The sequence below is a fragment of the Artemia sp. Qi Xiang Cuo genome, chromosome 13, assembly GCF_049724085.1.
Source record: "Artemia sp. Qi Xiang Cuo chromosome 13, ASM4972408v1, whole genome shotgun sequence".
Classification (NCBI taxonomy): Eukaryota; Metazoa; Arthropoda; class Branchiopoda; order Anostraca; family Artemiidae; genus Artemia; species Artemia sp. Qi Xiang Cuo.
In genome coordinates this window covers 5,536,457-5,556,449 of record NC_142806.1, presented here as the reverse complement: position 1 = coordinate 5,556,449, position 19,993 = coordinate 5,536,457, and the positions used below count along the sequence as shown (strand labels likewise).

The 19,993-nt window shown below is 35.2% G+C and overlaps 2 protein-coding genes across 2 annotated transcripts in view; one reads left to right on the top strand and one right to left on the bottom strand.

Moving 5' to 3' along the window:
- LOC148944876 (uncharacterized) overlaps window positions 1-19,993 on the top strand; it is a 142,188-nt gene that overhangs the window by 115,423 nt on the left and 6,772 nt on the right. The gene's annotated exons all lie outside the window — the stretch shown is intronic.
- LOC148944877 (uncharacterized) lies at window positions 369-5,986 on the bottom strand. The gene is made up of 3 exons (XM_089098852.1): window positions 5,815-5,986; window positions 1,409-1,714; window positions 369-541 (listed from the first exon to the last, which is right to left on the bottom strand). Exons 2-3 carry the CDS (start codon window positions 1,656-1,658, stop codon window positions 369-371), a joined length of 423 nt encoding a protein of 140 aa, XP_088954978.1. The 5' UTR covers window positions 1,659-1,714; window positions 5,815-5,986.

The following is a 19,993-nucleotide window of genomic DNA, read 5'->3' as shown; positions in this document are numbered from 1 at the left end:
TATATTTCAAATAGATTTCTTAATGAAAAGGGATATGCATATAGGAGGTGCGGGGTGGGGCTTGGGACCTGCCCCATCCCTTCACACTGAGTTTCCCCTATTTTTTGGTACTTCTGGTTCAAGTCACTCAACTAAAATCTATTTTTCAATTGTTACTCCTTCCCCACACTCCCCCCCACCCTTACAAGAAAATCAAGTGAATTTGCCTGGCAGACAAAATTTTAGTTCTATTTTGTTATATTTATCTGCAAGTACTTTTTTTAAGCATCAAAATATGTAGTTTTACAAACAGAATATTTCAGTAGCAAGTTCTATTTATTTTTTCTACCTTGGATAACAAATAATAAGGATATATGGAAAATAGGCGTTTACCAGGGTATTGGCTGTCCTTCAGAGTATCCACATTTACTCGATGGTGAACAACAGTAATCCCAAGCACCCCGTTCATCGGTGTCACAAAACCAGTATCCCATTTTCTTATTTTCTTGACATCTTGAAATGCAGTCTACCCCACTGGCAGATACGTCATTGACATTACTTCCTAAACATCAACAAAAAAGAAAATGTTAACAATGAAAGAGTCACTTTTAAATACTTTAAAGATTACCATTGGTAGACCAACACCACCCCCCCCCCCCGCCCCCCAAAAATAAATGTCTTACAATTATTGATTTTCAAAAAAGAGATAAATAAGTCTTTTTGGCTTCTTTTCAAGTATTAAAACAGAAATTTAAGGCTTCATACTAAAATAGTGTCTCCAGTGTCCGGGCCAAGGTCCTTTGGGATCAAATAATGGGTTCTATTCTTCTTTGCTAAGAATTGCCTTTTTGTCTCAGTTCTTTAAGAGTGACCTCTGAAACACGGAGACCGTTGAGTTTGAATGGGAAGTATTTTTCAAAGAGCTTTCAGGCCTTTGAGTAACGAGTGAGGGTTGAGGTAGGGACCACCCCTCTCATATACGGAATAATTTTTAATTTTTTTTAGTTTTAATGTTGTTCCGTACTTTCAGTTGTAAAAATGCTGAATTTTTTTATTTAATTAAGTAAAATACAACTGTGGAAAAGTATAAAACAAGCAGGCTTAACTTGGTCCTAATCGAAAAAGATTTTCCCTTATCAAAACAGATATTAAGAAGAAGGCAAGGAGGTAAAAATTTGAAACCGTTTTTTAAATTCAAAAGCTATATCTAGTCTCTATACAAAGGTTCGGCTATGATTTCTTTTAATTAGTTCCAGTAAACTTCATCTTAGACCAGTTTGATATGAGCATAAAGAAGGGTATTTTGAAGCTTATTTTATTATGTGTAACTGAAAGTCTAAAAAGCTGCCATTAGACATACAGTCTCTCGAACCTGTCTAAAAATACTTTGAAGACCTTGTATTAGTGAACCAAAGAAAGACTTGCTCACCTGATGAACCATAACCATAGCCACCAGCTTCTCCACATTCTTTTCCCATTCGAGCATATACATAATAGCCATTATCATTAAGTAGTTCACGTGATCTATCGAGGTCATCTGCTTCCCAAGGACTTAGCTCACAATTTCCACGAATCTGCTTGGATTGGTAAGAATCTGTATAAGCGACCGAGTTACAAGTGAAACTTCGCTTTTGCAAGCATTCCTTTTGGCAACTAGCCAGATTCGAAGCGTAAGTCATTTCTTTTACGGCTGGTAGGTAAATGCGGCTTCTTGATTTGTATAAGGAAAAACAGCCTGCAAATTCAGAATTTCCTGTCAGAAATTTACCGGGATTGAACAGTTGTACCGTATGCCACACCTCTGTGGCTCTGTATGATATCTATCGTGCATGGTCACTATTTTATGCTTCCCACCGTCACTTATAGTCCAGCCACTTTCCTACAAACTTTAACTTAATTAATATCTTATACAATTGATCTTGTCTTTTGGTCCCTATGATTTCGTGTCCTCTAGCCTATCTAGTAAATAATTTCCCAAAGCTTAACCATTTGTCCAAATTTGACCAAAAATTGAAGGTCTCGTTGTTTTTTAGAATTAACAAATTGTTAACTTTAGAAGTTTTACAAATGAGATGTGTGGTTCTGTCATGTCTTTGTCAAGCAATGTCATAGCGATGGCTAATTGTAATAAGTTGAAACTTTCAGGACTTGGTAAGAGGGAAGTTCTACAGACCAAAAGGCAATAGGTGTACAGACCAAAAGGCAATGCTGCTGGTAGTACTACCGCTATTCAGTTCTATTACTAGTAATATCAACACTACTGCTGTGACTACTATTACAACTATGCCTAAGGTTATGAATGTGAAATTTTCAAAAAACTTTGAAGGGGGAGGTTGAACTGAATTAGAACACGCCCTCTGTATGCAGGTTGTCAAAAGGGTGTAGCACCAAAATCTGAGGAACAGTGCTGCTTATGAATTTGAAACTAACAGGGCTTGTTTTGAGGGATGTTGAACTAACCAAAAGAAAATATTTGCATCCTAATGCTACTGCTTCTGGTCATGCTACTACTACTGCTACTATTTTTACTACTACTATTACTATTGCCACTAATGCTTTGGCTACTACTATTAATTCTACTGCTCCTACTACTGCTGCTGCTACTAAAACTAAGGGTATTAAGGCGAAAATTTCGAAAAATATTGAGACTGTATGCAATTAAATCGAAATACATTATGCCTGCACAGGTTATCGAGAGGACATATCAGAAATGCTTCAAGAGCGGTTGATGGTATTAAGTTGAAACTTCCATCGTTTCTTGAAGGGGATGTTGAAGAAACCAAATTTGCTATGTGTATTCTACTACTGATGCTACTACAACTATTGCTACTAAGCAAGCTAAGAGTATTGAGGTGAAGCTTTCAAGGAATATTTAGGTGGGTGTTGAAAAAAATCAATACGAACTATGAGCATATAGATTTCAAAAAGATGACAAAAAAATATCTCAAAAACGATTTATATTAATAAGTTAGACCTTTAAGGGTAACTTGTGGTGGATTTATATGTATAATATTAATACTACCAATACCGTTACTGTAACTAATGACATTAAGGGTACAAGGGTGAAAGTCTTAGGGAACGCTTAGGGGGAGTTTCAATCAAACGAAAAAACTATATGTATGCTGGTTTTCAAAAGGGCATATAAGCAATATCATAGGCAGCGACGCTCTATAATAGCTAGAAATATTATTAAAACTTTTAAAGGAGCTAATTCGATTGGAAATTAAAATTTCAAGTACTCTTTTTAAGAATCAAAAGATAGATGAGTGTGATCAGCCCTCCTCTCAAGCCCATTCATTTTCCAAACATATCTCGCCAAAATTTTGAGACAGCCATTTTAGATGTAAAATATCTTCTTTTTTCCATGAAAAAGACTATGTAAATAAGAAGACATGTAGAAATAAGTTAGAGGTTTTAGACTTAGAGGTTTTAGGAAAAGCGGGTTTAAACGTTTAGGGTTAGTTAAAATAGGGAAAAAGAAGGAGATGGAAAGGTGGTCGGAAAGCTGTTTGTCAAGATGATCTTTAACCTGGGAGATGTCAAGATCATTTGAGGCTGTAACATGATCACGATCTGACGGGCTAAAAGAATTATGGATATAAGTAAAATTAGAATTTTTAGGGATAGTGGAAAGGAATTCTCAAACAAACTTGAGATAATCGAGGAATGGGCACTTGGATTAACCTCACTTAAATTACAGTTAAAATCGCCTAAATTTGCACAAGATATACTATGAGCTATGATTTTATCAATACAGGTGCTCAGCGGGTCACAAGCAATAGCAAATAACCCTTCAGAATTGATATTCCGGTGATTAGTTGGTAAATAAAGATTAATTAATACTAAATTTTCGACACGGACGGCTAAATAAAAGCCAATAATCAAAAATACTGGAAGATTTTGGAACAAACCGTTTTGGAACAAACAATAACAAATAATCTTTTATCGTTAATTGTAACTATATTCTGTAATGCATCCATATATAATTTCATGATCAATCATTACTGTTTCAGTCAATATGGCTCTGTTATACTAGTTGAAAATTGAATATATTATGAGCTAGTGTTGTATTTTAGACTGACACTAGATGTTATCCCCCGTGCTAAAGATACCCTAACTGCTGCTATACCCTAACTGCTCCTGAAACATTTTGGCTAGATATGTTTGGGAAATGAATGGGCTTGAGAGGAGGGCTGATAGAGTAACAAAAGGAGGGAATTCAATACAAGCCTTTAAAAGTTTCACATATACAAAACTATTTTCCACTTGTGCGTCGTATCTAGCTCGTGGGAAAATATGAACGCAATGTTGTTAAAAACTGTGATAGTTCCGTCTACCACTTTGTTTCAGGTTGTTTAATGGCAGAGCTTTTAGAAACAATATTCTAAAGAAAGCGTTCAGAATTGGTATGATTGAAATGTTCAAAGTCTTTGAAACAAATATTGATGTCCTTATTCCAAGGTGATCTGAGAAAAAGTACTCTGCCAGACATTTTTGCCCCTATAACAGACTAATTCAAGAATCTTTTTTAACAAAACATGTAATAAAAGAAAAGTAAAGAGTTCAAGTAAGCCAAAAATGAGCATAAATAAAGTCAATTAACCTTCCAAACTTAAAAATACCACAAATCATCATCAACAAATAGATGAAAAAATGTACGAGTTAAACCTAAAACAAGCAAAATCAACACGAGTAGAGCTGACAACCCCCATGCCCTCTCAAGACTAGAACACTATTTGTACTTTACTGAAAACAAAATACATTTTAAATGTTTTCACTTTTTTCACTTTAATAAATACAAAATTATTAAAACTTTAAGGAATAAGTATATAAAATATGTATATTAGACTGTCAATCCACGGTTATTTGGTTGTTTTCTTTTTCACTAAGTGCAAGTTTTGCTCTGTGTGGCAAATATTTGTAGCCTTGACGATTTTTGACTCTAGATACTACTTGAAAGTTTACAAATATTTTGAGCAGTCATTTAAAGACAGATAAGACCAAAGAGGTCTAACAGGCCATATCCAGGGGGTTTAGGGTTTGAAAGCCTCCCTCCCCTCCCTGAAATGTTTGCCTGACTAGTAAAAACGTTTCAAATTATTTTTAAATAAATTTTGATCTGCTTTTTAACTTTTTTTAGGTAAAACCAATCCAAAGCCCCCCCCCCCGAACAAGAATCCTGGATAATGCTCTGACATTAGTCATCCTATTTTTTTTAAGTAGGTTACTATTTCTACTGATTTTAAGTTTAATATGGCCTTTACTTTTCTTTAAAAAACTTCTTTTTTCGAAAGTTTCTTTTTTAAAAATACTCTTTTGAAAATTTTTTTTGCCTCGTTCTTCCTATTGACACTTTAGGTTAAAATAATTTAGACTTAACTTAATCTTCATAACCCTAAAATTGGGAGGGTAAAATATTACACTTAATTTGGCTAGTAAACAAAAGTACAATAATAAAACTATGCAGAACTTTACATCTGTCTTATTACCAACGTCACCATCTCTCATTTATACTACACATCAAATGTCGTTGCACACCGTTTAGTTAATGTTAAGCACAACAGCATCTTCTTTCTCCGCAGGGGTAACCACATCCATTCCCAGGATGTATGAAAAAGCTTGAGAGTTCATTATCCGCAGGGGTAACCACATCCATTCCCAGGATGTATGAAAAAGCTTGAGAGTATCATTTATACTTTCAATAAAGTATAAATGATACTCTAGCACTTAGAGGATTACTGATTACTAATTAAAAATCAGAAGGTTGACTTGATTAACGATTTTAATTTATTTTCAAAGATTTTACTACTACCCAAGAATACATAGCATACTCACTGTCAACGGCTATAGATTCAACATCATCAGAGCCATCATTACAGTTTGCAGACAAGTCGGTTCTATACCAAGTGTCGTAATCACGATTTTCTGTGAGATAGAATGTTGACCAGCCAACATCTACGTCACTAAGCTCACAGTTGTCACTATTCTTGTATTTTGATGTGAAATACCTAAAAAAAAAGGAATATACTTACTACAAACATATTTGACATGGTGGAGTACTAAGCATATTTAGTGACATTTTACTTTAAATTATTTTAGTTTACTTGATGTCTTTAATTTTCTATTACTTATTTGAGTCGGTGAAACCGTTGTTCTTCTCTCCACACTTCATTAAACTTGACATTTCTTTTTTAAACCAGCTGACTGAATATGTTTGGGAGGGATCTATCTTCTGAAACGGATCCTATTTTGGAATCATCACAGCAGTATGTTCACTGTTGTCCCTATTCCTGTGTAGTGTACAGAAGACTATTAAATGAGCGTCAAAAGATGAACAAGTAGAGATACTATTTCAAAATATTAAGAGGAGGACATACAAATTTTATGACCGACCGGTTGAAACTGGTTAATATATATATTTTTATTTTTAAAATAAAATATATAATATTTTATATTATATATAATATATTTTATATAATATATTAATTATAATATAATATATTATAATATATATATAAAAATATAGAATAATAATATTAATGATATTAATATAATATATATAATATAATATAATATATTTTTATGGATTTGGTTTAATAAAATCTCGTTGCTTCCATCTATACTTTTATGAACTTCATATATAGATAGTTTCGGAGACCACACTGCCTTTCCATGACAATAAATAAAAGTTCGAATAGGGATAAAATCCTTTTAATAGACAGTGTTTCACAAAGAGTGATAGAAATTCACAAATATACCAGATATTTCGGTCACAAATGCAATGATCGTCATCAGTAGTAAAACTTCTCGATCAGTAGTAAAATCAGTTTTACTACTTATTTCGGTCACTGCATATGTGACCGAAATATCTGGTATTTTTTATGAATTTCCATCACTGTTTGTGAAACACTGTCTATTAAAAGAATTTTATCCCTATTTGAACTTTTATTTATTGTTATGAACTTCATTTTTTTTTCTTTGAGCCAGCTGACTAAACATCTTTGAGGAGGCACTCCTCTCCTGAAGATGGTGCCTCTGTGGAGTCACTACAGCTCACAAATGTCAATATCCCTGTAATTTGATGTAGATTACCTTAATTTTTTTTAACGAATGTCATTTAAACCAGCAGATTGAGGTACAACTGACAACAATATTTGAAGAGAAAGGAGGGAGGGGAGGGGAGGTCAATTTTACTAAATTTTTTTTCAATTGTATTCTATATTTACAAATTTAAGTCGGTAAAGCTGTGGCACTTAGATCCGCATATTTATTGACTTGATATTTTTTCCCTGCTGACAAAATATGTTTGAAGAGGCACCCGTCTCTCCCAAAGTTGGCACCTTTCTGGAGTCACTTGGGTACTAAAATTCCAGTTGTTACTATTTCAGTATACATAAAAATTACTTAAAAGATGCTATAAGATGAACAGATAGAGATATCATCAAACAGTTCGTGGTAACGAACTGTAAGTAAGGAGCGACCCGGCTCAATAGTAACCGAAACTCTAAAAAACAGAATTCTGATACCAATAGATACATCAAAATAATCAGATTTGTATGCTTATTTTAAATATGTAAGTTTCATCGAGTTTAGTTTTACCCATCAAAAGTTGCGCTTCTGAGAAAATTTGCCTTATTTTTGAAAAAACGGGGAAACAACCTCTAAAAGTCATGGAACTTTAATGAAAATCACACCATCAGATTAGAGAACCCTACTATAGAAGTTTAAATCTCCTATCTGCAAAAATGTGGAATTTCAAATTTTTTGCAAGAAGAAAGATCACGAATGCGTGTTTATTTGTTTGTTTGTTTTTATTTTCCCAGGGGCGATCGTATCGATCTATTAGTCCTAGAATGTTTTAAGAGGGCTCATTCGAACAGAAATTAAAAGTTCTAGTGCCCTTTTTAAGTAACCATAAAATTAGAGGGCAACTGGGCCCCCTCCCACGCTCATTTTTTCCCTGAAGTCACCCAATCCAAAATGTTTAGATAGCCATTTTGTTCAGCATAGTCGACAATCTAATTAATATGTCTTTGAGGATGACTTAATCCCCCACAGTTCTCGGGGGAAGGGCTGTAAGTTATAAACTTTGCCCATTGTTTACATATAGTATTGATTACGGTATTGGGAAGTATACAGGCGTTTTCAGGAGGAATTTTCTTCTGGTGGGGGGGTGGGGGTGGGGTTGGAGAAGGGGTTATGAGGGAGAATCTTTCCATGGAGGATGTTTCCTTGGGGGAAGGGACATTTCTATGAAGGGGGCACCAGATTTCCCAGCATTATTTAAAAAACGATCAGAAATTAAATAAGAAAAACAAGTTTTTTTCAACTTAAAGTAAGGAACAACGTTAAAACTTAAAACGAACAGAAATTCTTACGTATTTAAGGGGGTCCGCCCCCTAGTCAGTAACTTGCTCTTTACGCTAAGTTTTTTATAGTACTTTCAAAAGAACTATATATTCTATTTAACCGGCCTTTGTGATTTAGGAGTTTTTGATTAGAACAAAATTTGAACTTTAGCGTAAAGAGTGAGGTATTGACTAGGGGGTGAACCCCTAATATACGTAATAAAAATATGAATATAGAAATTCGTTACGTAAGTTAATTCGCAAGTTACGTCAGAAAAAAATTTCGAGAAAGCCATTTAGCCAAAAAAAAGGAAATTAATATGTGAATTTGGTTTTAATTATTCATTTACGGTGAGTCAAAATCAAAGCTACACTAATTCAAAAACGTTCAGAAATTAAATAAAAAAACAAGTTTTTTTAACTGAAAGTAAGGAGTGACATTAAAACTTAAAACGAACAGAAATTAGTCTGTATTTGAAAGGGGCTGTCCCCTCCTCAACGCCTCGCTCTTTATGCTAAAGTTTGAGTCTTTCTCACAACTCATTTTTTTAAAACAATAAAAAACTTTAGCACAAAAAGTGAGGCGTTGAGGAGGGGACAGTCCCTTTTACATACATAATAATTTCTGTTCGTTTTAAGTTTTAATATCGCTCCTTACTATCAGTTAAAAAACTTGTTTTTTTAGTTAATCAATAGAAGATATGAAGTGCGAGGGCTCAATAGGTTTTAATGATTATGTGGTTATTTTTACCACCTTTTTTTCAAAGATTTAATGCAGTGAAACCTTAGCACTTCAATTTTCACTTTTCTTGACTTAATTCTTTCTTCCGGCTGTCAGAACATATTTGGGAAGGCAAACCTTTTCCAAAGGAGACATAATTATGAACACGATCAACTTTTTTCTTCAAAGATTCGTGGTGCGTACTGAGTTAATTACAACTAGTAAAGAATGGCATTAATATTTAGTACAGGACAGATCCAATGAGTCTGGATGCTTGGCTTACCATTCTGTTGACTAATTTAGTAAAATTGTTCTACGAGAACCATCTTTACCCTCCCTTTGGATCTTTCATCATAAAGATAAAAAAAAAGTCCTGACGCTTGAGTGACTAAACCTGGTAATAAGAGAAAATACAGAACAATGAACAAAGCGAGGAGGTCCAGTCAGTGAAGACAAAGACAATATAAACATTGTGTCCGAGACTTTTGTTCGGCCGTCATCATTGCAAAAAGGATAAAAATTCGTCTATAAAATTTCACTTAAGATGCATCCTCTTTACATCCATAATCCACTAACTGTATTTTGCAGTAGGCATCAAGACATGGCTAATTTTAGAAAAAGCCAAGGCAGATAGTCCGAGTGATTGAGAGGGAAATCTTGGATAAGCCCTTTTTAGGATTGCATAAAAATTATGTTATTTTACTTGTTGATAGATAGGTCTATCTATCATTCATACATATGTCTTTGCTAGGGCAGAACTGTGGTAAAATAGTTCTAGAAATTTGGGAAAAAAGATTGGATTTAATTTTGGCTTGACGCGTGACGAACAATGTCCACTGGACTTGTATAGAAAATCTTGGACTGAATTTGCTTCGACTTCACAGGATGTTAAAGCTTCCGGCTGTTATATAGTCTACCGTCGTAATATGTGTAGTTTCATGGACTTTTTGAACTGAGGCAAAGTGAGCGAAGGTTTTGCCTAAAAGATTACATTTTCTTGTGTTTACTGGCTCTTGACATTTTTCTTGGCTTTGCTGGCACTTTTTTGCACGGAGGCAAAGTGAGCAAAGTTTTGGCCAAAACATAACATTTTTCTTGTGTTTACTGGCTATTGAGCGTCCTAACTTTCTTTGTTTTACCACATTATCTCCTATATTACGGCTTAGCCATAATATTTATCATGAAAGATGCTTCAGATGGGCAAATATGTTGTATACAGAACAATTCAACTTAAAAGTCAGCATAATAGTGAGAAAAAGGTTGAAGGTCGCAGATTAAGCTAGGACCATGAAACATCATTTATCGATAAATTACCTAGCAAATTTTTAGATTTCTTTCAGCCAGCTCATGGTATACATACTAATAAACAGTGCAAATAGTTTTAACAGCGATCCACCCATTTTTTAAAATTCTGCTTGTTTTAAATTATATAATTTTGGTCAGTAATAAAACACTGTTAGTGGTTCCATTAGTTTTTCTTCCATATTAAACCAACATCAAAGTATAAAAGTTCTAAAAAGCATGGTTCTTGTATGTATTCTTATAAGTACTACGTTAAATCTTGGAACAAACAGATATTCCAGAGGTACCCGTGTCTCACAGTTGATTTTGCAAACCTTTTTGGCAAAATAGTGAACATCTGTCTTCTAATATTTGTGGTTCAGGCTGAATTATTTAAATTATTAGGTTGTCAACGGTTGGGATAGGAGGATATTACAAAGATAGATTTAAGGGAAATGGTAACTTCCTGAGAGGGTGTAAAGAGGGAAGATTTAAATATATTGGGATGGAGGCGGAGCTTGTCTAGCTATGCTGGGCTCAGGCACTTCTGGCTGCAGCGAGCTGTTAGTAGTAGTAGTAGTAGTAGTAGTAGTAGTAGTAGTAGTAGTAGTAGTAAGAGCATTAATTCATGTACTATTATTTTTTAGAGCGGGATGTTGGCCCAGGAATGTGTCTTCAGTAACTCAAGTTGCATGTTTCATTTTATTAATCATTTGGCAAGATGGCAAAAAATGTATTTCTGGTTACATGACTATAATTAAGAGCCAATATCTCTTCCATGACTATGATTGTAATTAGGGATGGAAGGATTTCCCAAGGAAAGATTAAAAAAAAAGACATTCCGGGTAAGATGACTATAATTAAGAATTAATAGCTCTTCTATATCTATGATTATAAATAGGGATAGGAGGATGTCGTAAGGAAAGATTTAAGAGAAATAGGAACTTCTTGGGAGTATGTTAAGAGGAAGGCTATGAATATGCTGGAATAAAAGACGAGCGTATGAATGCGTCTTCAGTAGGTCAAATGGTATATTTTGTCATAGGGAGCGCAATCGCGCTGCCTATGTTGGCACAATGTATTATTTTTTTCCAAACCAAGGCACTTCGTATCGAAGGGGTTGTCGTATAGACTTGGAAAAGGGCTCATTCGATTGGAAATTGGAACGGCTAGTGTCCTTTTTAAATGTCGAAAAAATCGGAAGGCAACTAATATTCAATCAAAATTTTGAGATAGCCATTCTGTTCAGCGTAGTTGATTTCCAGAAGGAAATTAGGTTTTTAAGGAAGACACTACCCACAGCCCTCAGGGCAAGAGTTTTAAGTTATGCCCTGTGGGCATTTAAGAACGATGCTGGCACAATGTATTTTCTTTTCCTTTTGACAAAGGCACTTTTTATCGAAGAAGTTGTCGTAGAAACCTCGAAAATGGCTCATTCAATCGGAAATTGGAGTGACTTGTGTCCTATTTAATAGTCAAAAGTGATCGGAAGGCAACTAACACCCCTTCCACGCCCACCATTTCCCAAAACACCTCCAATCAAAATTTTCAGATAGCAATTTTGCTCAGAGTAGTTGATTTGCAGATAGAAATTATGTTTTTGAGAAGGACACTCCTCCAAAGGCCTCAGGGCAAGGGTTGTAAGTTATATCATGGGGGCATACAAGGTTTTTATAGAAAGCGTTATCTTCGAAACTTCAAAAAAGGCTCATTCGATTGGAAATTCAAAGGGCTAGTGCCCATTTTAATAGTCGAAAGTGATTGGATGGCAACTAACCCCCCCTCTCACACCCACCTTTTCCCCTAACACATCCAAGAAAATTTTTGAGATAACCATTTTGTTCAACGTAGTTGAAAGTACTGGAAATAAGGTCTTTGAGGATGACACCCCCCCCCTTATTCCTCGGGGCAAGTGTTGTAAGTTTTGCCCTTGGGGCTTATAAGCTTTTATAGAAAGCGTTGTCGTAGAAACTTCAAAAAGGGCTCATTCGATTGGAAATTGAAATGGCTAGTGCCCATTTTAATAGTCGAAAGTGATTGGAAGGCAACTAACACCCCTTCCACGCCCAATATTTCCCCAAACACATCCAATTAAAAGTTTGAGATACCCATTTTGTTCAACGTAGTTGAAAGTTCTGGAAATTATACCTTTGAGCAGGAAACTCTCCGACAGTCTTCAAGGCAAGGGTTATTAGCTATGCCCTGAGGGCATATAAGGTTTTCATTGAAAGCTTTGTCGTAGAAACTTCAAAAAGGGCTTATTCGATATAAATTCAAAGGGCTAGTGCCCATTTTAATACTTGAAAGTGATTGGATGGCAACTAACCCCCCCCCCCCCTCACACCCACCATTTCCCCAAACACATTCAATCAAAATTTTGAAATAACCATTTCGTTCATCGTAGTTGAAAGTTCTGAAAATTAGGTCTTTGAGGATGACAATCCCCCCCCTATATTTCTCAGGGCAAGGGCTGTAAGTTATGCCCTGGGGGCATATAAGGTTTTTATAGAAAGCGTTGTCGTAGAAACTTAAAAAAGGTCTCATTTGATTGGAAATTGAAACGGCTAGTGCCCTTTTTAATAGTCGAAAGTGATTGGAAGAAAACTAACACCCCTTCCACGCCCACCATTTCCCCAAACACATCCAATCAAAATTTTGAGATAGCCATTTTGTTCAACGTAGTTGAAAGTTCTGGAATTTATACCTTTGAGCAGGACACTCCCCCAAAGTCTTCAGGGCAAGGGTTATAAGCTATGTTCTGGGGGCATATAAGGTTTTCATTGAAAGTTTTGTCGTAAAAACTTGAATAAGGGCTCATTCGATATAAATAAAATTCGATCTATAAACTTGAAAAAGGGCTCATTCGATATAAATTCAAAGGGCTAGTGCCCTTTTTAACTGTCGAAAAAATTTGAAGGCACCTAACACCCTTCCACGCCCACCATTTCCACAAACACATTCAATCAAAATTTTGAGATAACCATTTTGTTCAACGTAGTTGAAAGTTCTGGAAATAAGGTCTTCGAGGATGACAACCCCCCCCCATATTCCTCAGGGCAAGGGTTTTAAGTTATGCCCTGGGGGTATATAAGATTTTATAGAAAGTGTTGTCGCAGAAACTTCCAAAAGGGCTCAGTCGATTGGAAATTGAAATGGCTAGTGCCCTTTTTAATAGTCGAAAGCGATTGGAAGGCAACTAACAACCCTTCCACGCCAACCATTTCCCCCGATACATCCAATCAATATTTTTAGACGGACATTTTGTTCAAAGCAGTTGAAAGTTCTTGAAATTATATCTTTGAGCAGAGCACTCCTCCCACAGTCTTCAGGGCAAGGGTTATAAGTTATGCCCAGGGGGGATATAAGGTTTTCATTGAAAGCTTTGTCGTAGAAACTTGAAAAAGGGCTCATTCGATTTTAGAAGAGGCTCATTTGATCAGAAATTCACAATTTTAGCTACCTTTTAAGAATAAAAAGTCAAAGAGGGCAACTAGCCCCCTCACCCTTTCCTGGTAGCCTCTTTTCCCCAAACGTATCAGATCGAAATTGCGAAATAGGGCTGTGCGCATACTGCCACTAATGCTGCTACAGCTATTGCTTCTGGGCAAGCTAAGAGTAGAAAGGTTTCAAGGAATACTACTTTCAAGGAATATTTAGACGGATATTGAACTAAATCAAAACTTCTAGTGCCCTTTTTAAGAGTCAAAAGAGATTGGAGGGCAGGCAACCCTCCTTCTAAGCCCATTCATTTTCCAAACACGTCCTGTAAAAATTTTGAAGCTACGATTTATGTATTTTAAACCTAAATGTTGCTGTAAAAATAAACAAAAAAGCACTGTGTGTATAGTTTCAAATAAGACACCTCAGCAATATATCGAGAACGACTGTAATATAAGTTGAAACTTTAGGGGCCACTATTATTACTACTTCTGCTCTTACGATTTAAAGTAATCAAGAGAATTTAAGTGTATCCAGGTTGTCGAAGAGCAAAGATCAAATTTCTTGGGATTTTTTTTTTTTTCAGGTCAAATTGAGGAGGTATAAAATAAATTTAAACGATACTACTTGTGTCAGGAATAAACATAGGTAAAAACTTTTTCCAACACACAAATAGCAAGCCAAACTAAGGATTTTCATAGACAAAAAACCGAAAAGATTTAAGATATTAGTTTTTTATTCCACGAAAAAGACTGCCAATAAAAGACAAACAGAAAGTAATTTTAAAAACATTTTTCACAAAACAAGTTTTTCCAAGGAAAAGTAAAGAGCTCCATTAAACCAAAAACAAGTAAATGAGTATGAAGGTATATTTTGATTAAATATTTAATAAATAGTAGTGCCTATGTTAGGTATTTAGCATAGTGTGGTTTTGGTGGACAGATTTCCATAATTCTTTGTTGTAGTTTCTATAATTTTGTTACTAAAGTATTACATTTTTATCATGTTTTGCCTTTCATTTTTATTAACCTTATTTAACTTATTGTGTGTGTTTGGGATAATAAACAAGTACCGTGAAAACAACTAAAATGTATTTTGTTTTCAGTAAAGTGCAGATTATATCCTGGTGTTGAGAAGGCATGGGGGTTGTAAGCCCTATTCATGTTAATTTCTGCTCGTTTCGAGTTTGACTCTGTTATTTACTGTAATTCTGTTTTTCTTGGGTTACATTTATTTATTGATGGTGGTTTGTGGTAGTTTTATGCTTGGAACATTATTTTACTTTATTTTTGTTCAATTTTGGTTTAGTTAAGCTCTCTATTTTTCTTTGAAGAACTAGTTTTGTGGTTAAAAGTTTTTAATTTATTTCAAAACCTGGCTTGAAATCGATAAACATTTCGTATGCCTCTTTTGCAAATACCAGGTATCTTTCAATTATTTGTTTGATAATATTTAGTCTATGGTAGATCTATTTCAAAAAATTTATCTTGATACTCTGGAATCACACGCCGCTCAAAGTCTCTGACACAATATCAATAATAGTCAAAATGTCTGAAAAATGTTGTACATAATTTGCATAGTTTGAGTCACAACCTAGCTTTGCTCCACCTTTGAATTGCTGGTTGACGCTAAGTTGACAAAAAGAATTCAGAGGCAATTTGACTGCCTGTAGGCAATCAGTCCACGGAATCAAAGCCCGCCTCTGTTAGTTATGGAGCGTATGGAGCACAGTACACCCATCTTGGCAGTACGATCAACCTAAATAATATCTGTCACCAAGGGTCTCAGTGCGTATAAGGACTCTTCCCATTATAGCTCTTCTATATCTATGATTATAAATAGGGATGGGAGGATGTCGTAAGGAAAAATTTAAGGAAAATTGGAACTTCTTGGGAGTATGTTAAGAGGCAGGCTATGAATATTCTGGAATAAAAGACGAGGGTATTAATGCGTCTTCAGTAGCTCAAATGGTATGTTTTATCATAGGGAGTGCAATCGTGCTGCCTAAGTAAAGAAGTATGTTGGCACAATGTATTATTTTTTTCCATACCACGGCACTTCGTATCGAAGGAGTTGTCGTAAAAACTTGGAAAAGGGCTCATTCGATTTAAAATTGGAACGGCTAGTGCCCTTTTTAACTGTTGAAAAAACTGGAATTCAGCTAACCCCCTTCCACGCCCACCATTTCCCCAAACACATCCAATCAAAATGTTGAGATAACCAATTTGTTCAACGTAGTTGAAAGTTCTGGAAATTAGGTCTTTGAGGATGACAACCCCCGCCCCCATATTCCTCAGGGCAAGGGTGATAAGTTATGCCCCGGGGGCATATAAGGTTTTATAGAATACGTTGTCGTATAAACTTCAAAAAGGGCTCATTCGATTGGAAATTGAAATGGTTAGTGCCATTTTGTCGAAAGTGATTGGAAGGCAGCTAACACCCCTTCCACGCCCAAAATTTCCCCAAACACATCCAATTAAAAATTTGAGATAGCCATTTTGTTCAACGTAGTTAAAAGTTCCGGAAATTATACCTTTGAGCAGGAAACTCCCCCATGGTCTTCGGGGCAAGGGTAATTAGCTATGCCCTGAGGGCATATAAGGTTTTCATTGAAAGCTTTTTCGTAGAAACTTGAAAAAGGGCTCATTCGATATAAATTCAAAGGGCTAGTGCCCATTTTAATAGTTGAAAGTGATTGGATGGCAACTAACCCCCCTCTTACACCCACCATTTCCCCAAACACATTCAATCAAAATTTTGAGATAACCATTTTGTTCAACGTAGTTGAAATTCTGAAAATTAGGTCTTTGAGGATGACACTCCCCCCCTATATTTCTCAGGGCAAGGGCTGTAAGTTATGCCCTGGGGGCATATAAGGTTTTATAGAAAGCGTTGTCGTAGAAACTTCAAAAAGGTCTCATTCGATTGGAAATTGAAATGGCTAGTGCCCTTTTTAATAGTCGAAAGTGATTGGAAGAAAACTAACACCCCTTCCACGCCCAACATTTCCCCAAACACATCGAATCAATATTTCGAGACAGCCATTTTTTCAACGTAGTTGAAAGTTCTGGAAATTATACCTTTGAGCAGGACACTCCCCCACAGTCTTCAGGGCAAGAGTTATAAGCTATGCCCTGTGGACATATAAGGTTTTCATTGAAAGCTTTGTCGTAGAAACTTGAATAAGGGCTCATTGGATATAAATAACATTCGATATATAAACTTGAAAAAGGGCTCAGTCGATATAAATTCAAAGTGCTAGTGCCCTTTTTAACAGTCGAAAAAATTAGAAGGCACCTAGCATCCTTCCATGCCCACCATTTCCCCAAACACATTCAATCAAAATTTTAAGATAGCCATTTTGTTCAACTTAGTTGAAAGTTCCGGAAATTATACCTTTGAGCAGGACACTCCCCCACAGTCTTCAGGGCAAGGGTTATAAGCCATTCCCTGGGGGCATATAGGGTTTTCATTGAAAGCTTTGTCGTAGAAACTTGAAAAAGGGCTCATTCGATTTTAGAAGAGGCTCATTTGATCAGAAATTCACAATTTTAGCTACCTTTTAAGAATAAAAAGTCAAAGAGGGCAACTAGCCCCCTCACCCTTTCCTGGTAGCCTCTTTTCCCCAAACGTATCAGATCGAAATTGCGAAAGAGGGCTGTACGCATACTGTCACTAATGCTGCTACAGCTATTGCTACAGGGCAAGCTAAGAGTAGAAAGGTTTCAAGGAATACTACTTTCAAGGAATATTTAGACGGATATTGAACTAAATCAAAAAGTTCTAGTTCCCTTTTTAAGATTCAAAAGAGATTGGAGGGCAGGCAACCCTCCTTCTAAACCCATCCATTTTCCAAACACGTCCTCTAAAAATTTTGAAACTACGATTTTGTTCAGCGTAGTAGAATGGTCCAGGAACTATGTCTCTACAGATTTTGGGTATCCCCCCCCCCCCGCCAACACAATCACACACAGTTATGTAATTTAAAACTAAATGTTGCTGTAAAACTAAATAAAAAAGCACTGTGTGTATAGTTTCCAATAAGACACCTCAGCAATATATCGAGGACAACTGTAATATAAGTTGAAACTTTAGGGGCCACTACTATTACTACTTCTGCTCTTACGATTTAAATAAATCAAAAGAATTTAAGTGTATCCAGGTTGTCGAAGGCCAGATTTCCATAATTCATTGTTTTAGTTTCTGAAATTTTGTTACTAAAGTATTACACTTTTATCATGTTTTGGTATATTTCATTTTTATTATCCTTATTTAACTTATTATGTGGGTTTGGGATAATACACAAGTACCGTGAAAACAACTAAAATGAATTTTGTTTTCAGTAAAGTGCAATTTACATCCTGGTGTTGAGAAGGCATGCGGGTTGTCAGCCCTACTCAAGTTTTAGCACAGATTATTTATTATGTTTCACAATAATCTGTGGTTTTAGATAGTAATTAAATGAAAAATAAAAAACAAGTTTTTTCAACTGAAAGTAAGGAGCAACATTAAAACTTAAAACAAGCAGAAATTATTGTGTATATGAGGGGGTTAGCCCCCTAGTCAATACCTCGCTCTTTACGCTAAAGTTTTTTTAGTACTTTCAAAAGAGCTATCTATTCTAATTAAACGGCCTTTGTGATTCAGGGGTTTTGTGATTCGAACAAAATTTGAACTTTAGCGTAAAGAGGGAGCTATTAACTAGGGGGCAAACTCCCTAATATACGTAATAAAACCTACGGATATAGAAATTCGTTACGTAAGGTAATTCGTAAGTTACGTGAGAACAAAATTTCGAGAAATCCATTTAGCCAAAACATAAGAAAATTAATATGTAAATTTCGCTTGCATGGTAATTTGCATTTTAATTAAAAAAATACAAATGAATGTGTATTGTCAGTTTAATATACATATACTGATACTTCCCATGTGCCTTCCCAAGGCCAGAACATAATTTGCACTTTACTAAAAAAAATACAAAGGAATGTGCATTGTCAGCTTAATATACATATACTGATACTTCCCATATGCCTTCCCAAGGCCAGAACATAATTTGCACTTTACAAAAAAAAAAATAATGAATGTGTATTGTCAGTTTAATACACATAAACTGATACTTAGTAATCAAAATGTTAATATTGTTTGATTTATTGAAGTTTTAAAAGTAAAAATTTTCTAGTTTTTTCAGTAAAGTGCAAATGATGTTCTGGCCTTGGGAAGGCATAGGGGTTTTGAGCCCTACTCATGTTAATTTCTGCTCGTTTCGAGTTTGACTCGGTTATTTATTGTAATTTTTGTTCGTTTTAGGTTTCATTTATTAATCGATGCTTATTTGTGGTAGTTTCCCGCTTGATAGATTATTTTATTTTATTTTTACTCATTTTTGGTTTAATGGAGTTCTTTACTTTTCTTTGAAAAACTTATTTTGTGGAAAAAGTTTTCTTTAATTAATTTACAAGAAAAGGAAAGAAGGAGAAAATCTAGTAGAGGAAGAAGAAGAATTATTTTGTGTGACTAAGAATGATTTCACCATTTTTTTTTCGCTGCTAGGGTACGGTACTTGACTTGACTGCAGTGAAGTCAGCTATAGTTCACGACTAGTTAGTCCGACTTCTTCTGTTCCTTTCAAAATAATTGGATAAAATAGAGACAAGACTTTAACTAAAAAATTGATGCAGTCAACTGTAGTTCAGTTAAAGATCCAAGCAATCAAAACAAACACCTGCAAATTTCCACCAGAGGATTACCTCTTAAGCTAAAAAACAGAAGGATAATCATTATCTAATCCATTATTTAGAGGTTGGTGTAAGTAGGGAGTTCTCCTAACTTTATTTTAAATACATTTGAGAAATTAAAAGATAAAATATTTATTGATCGTATGATAATTGATAATTATTTTTATATGGTGTAAGGGTGGTCAGAACATTGAAAGGGGTTTTACACGTGGTGGCAGCCACGCTTGCGCAAATATTTTGACTTGTACTCTTTTTTGGCCTTGATTTGCACTCTTTTTTGACGTCGGCTGTTGGCAACCCTGGCTGGTAACCCTCATGCCTTTTCATGACTTGAACATAATTTACGCTTTACTGAGAAAAAAATGACTATAGATTGTCAATTTATTGACATATACTAGTAGTAATCAATGTTATAGTTTGCGTACGCCCCTAGGAATCTCCATGCTATTTGCGTACGCCTCTACACCTTTTCAAAGAGAGTGATACCTCTC

Coding starts and splice junctions, on each gene's coding strand:
- LOC148944877 (XM_089098852.1), bottom strand. CDS start 1,658: ATGACTTACGCTTCGAATCTGGCTAGTTGCCAAAAGGAATGCTTGCAA. Junction 542..1,408: donor CTATGGTTATGGTTCATCAG/GTGAGCAAGTCT, acceptor GTTGATGTTTAG/GAAGTAATGTCAATGACGTA.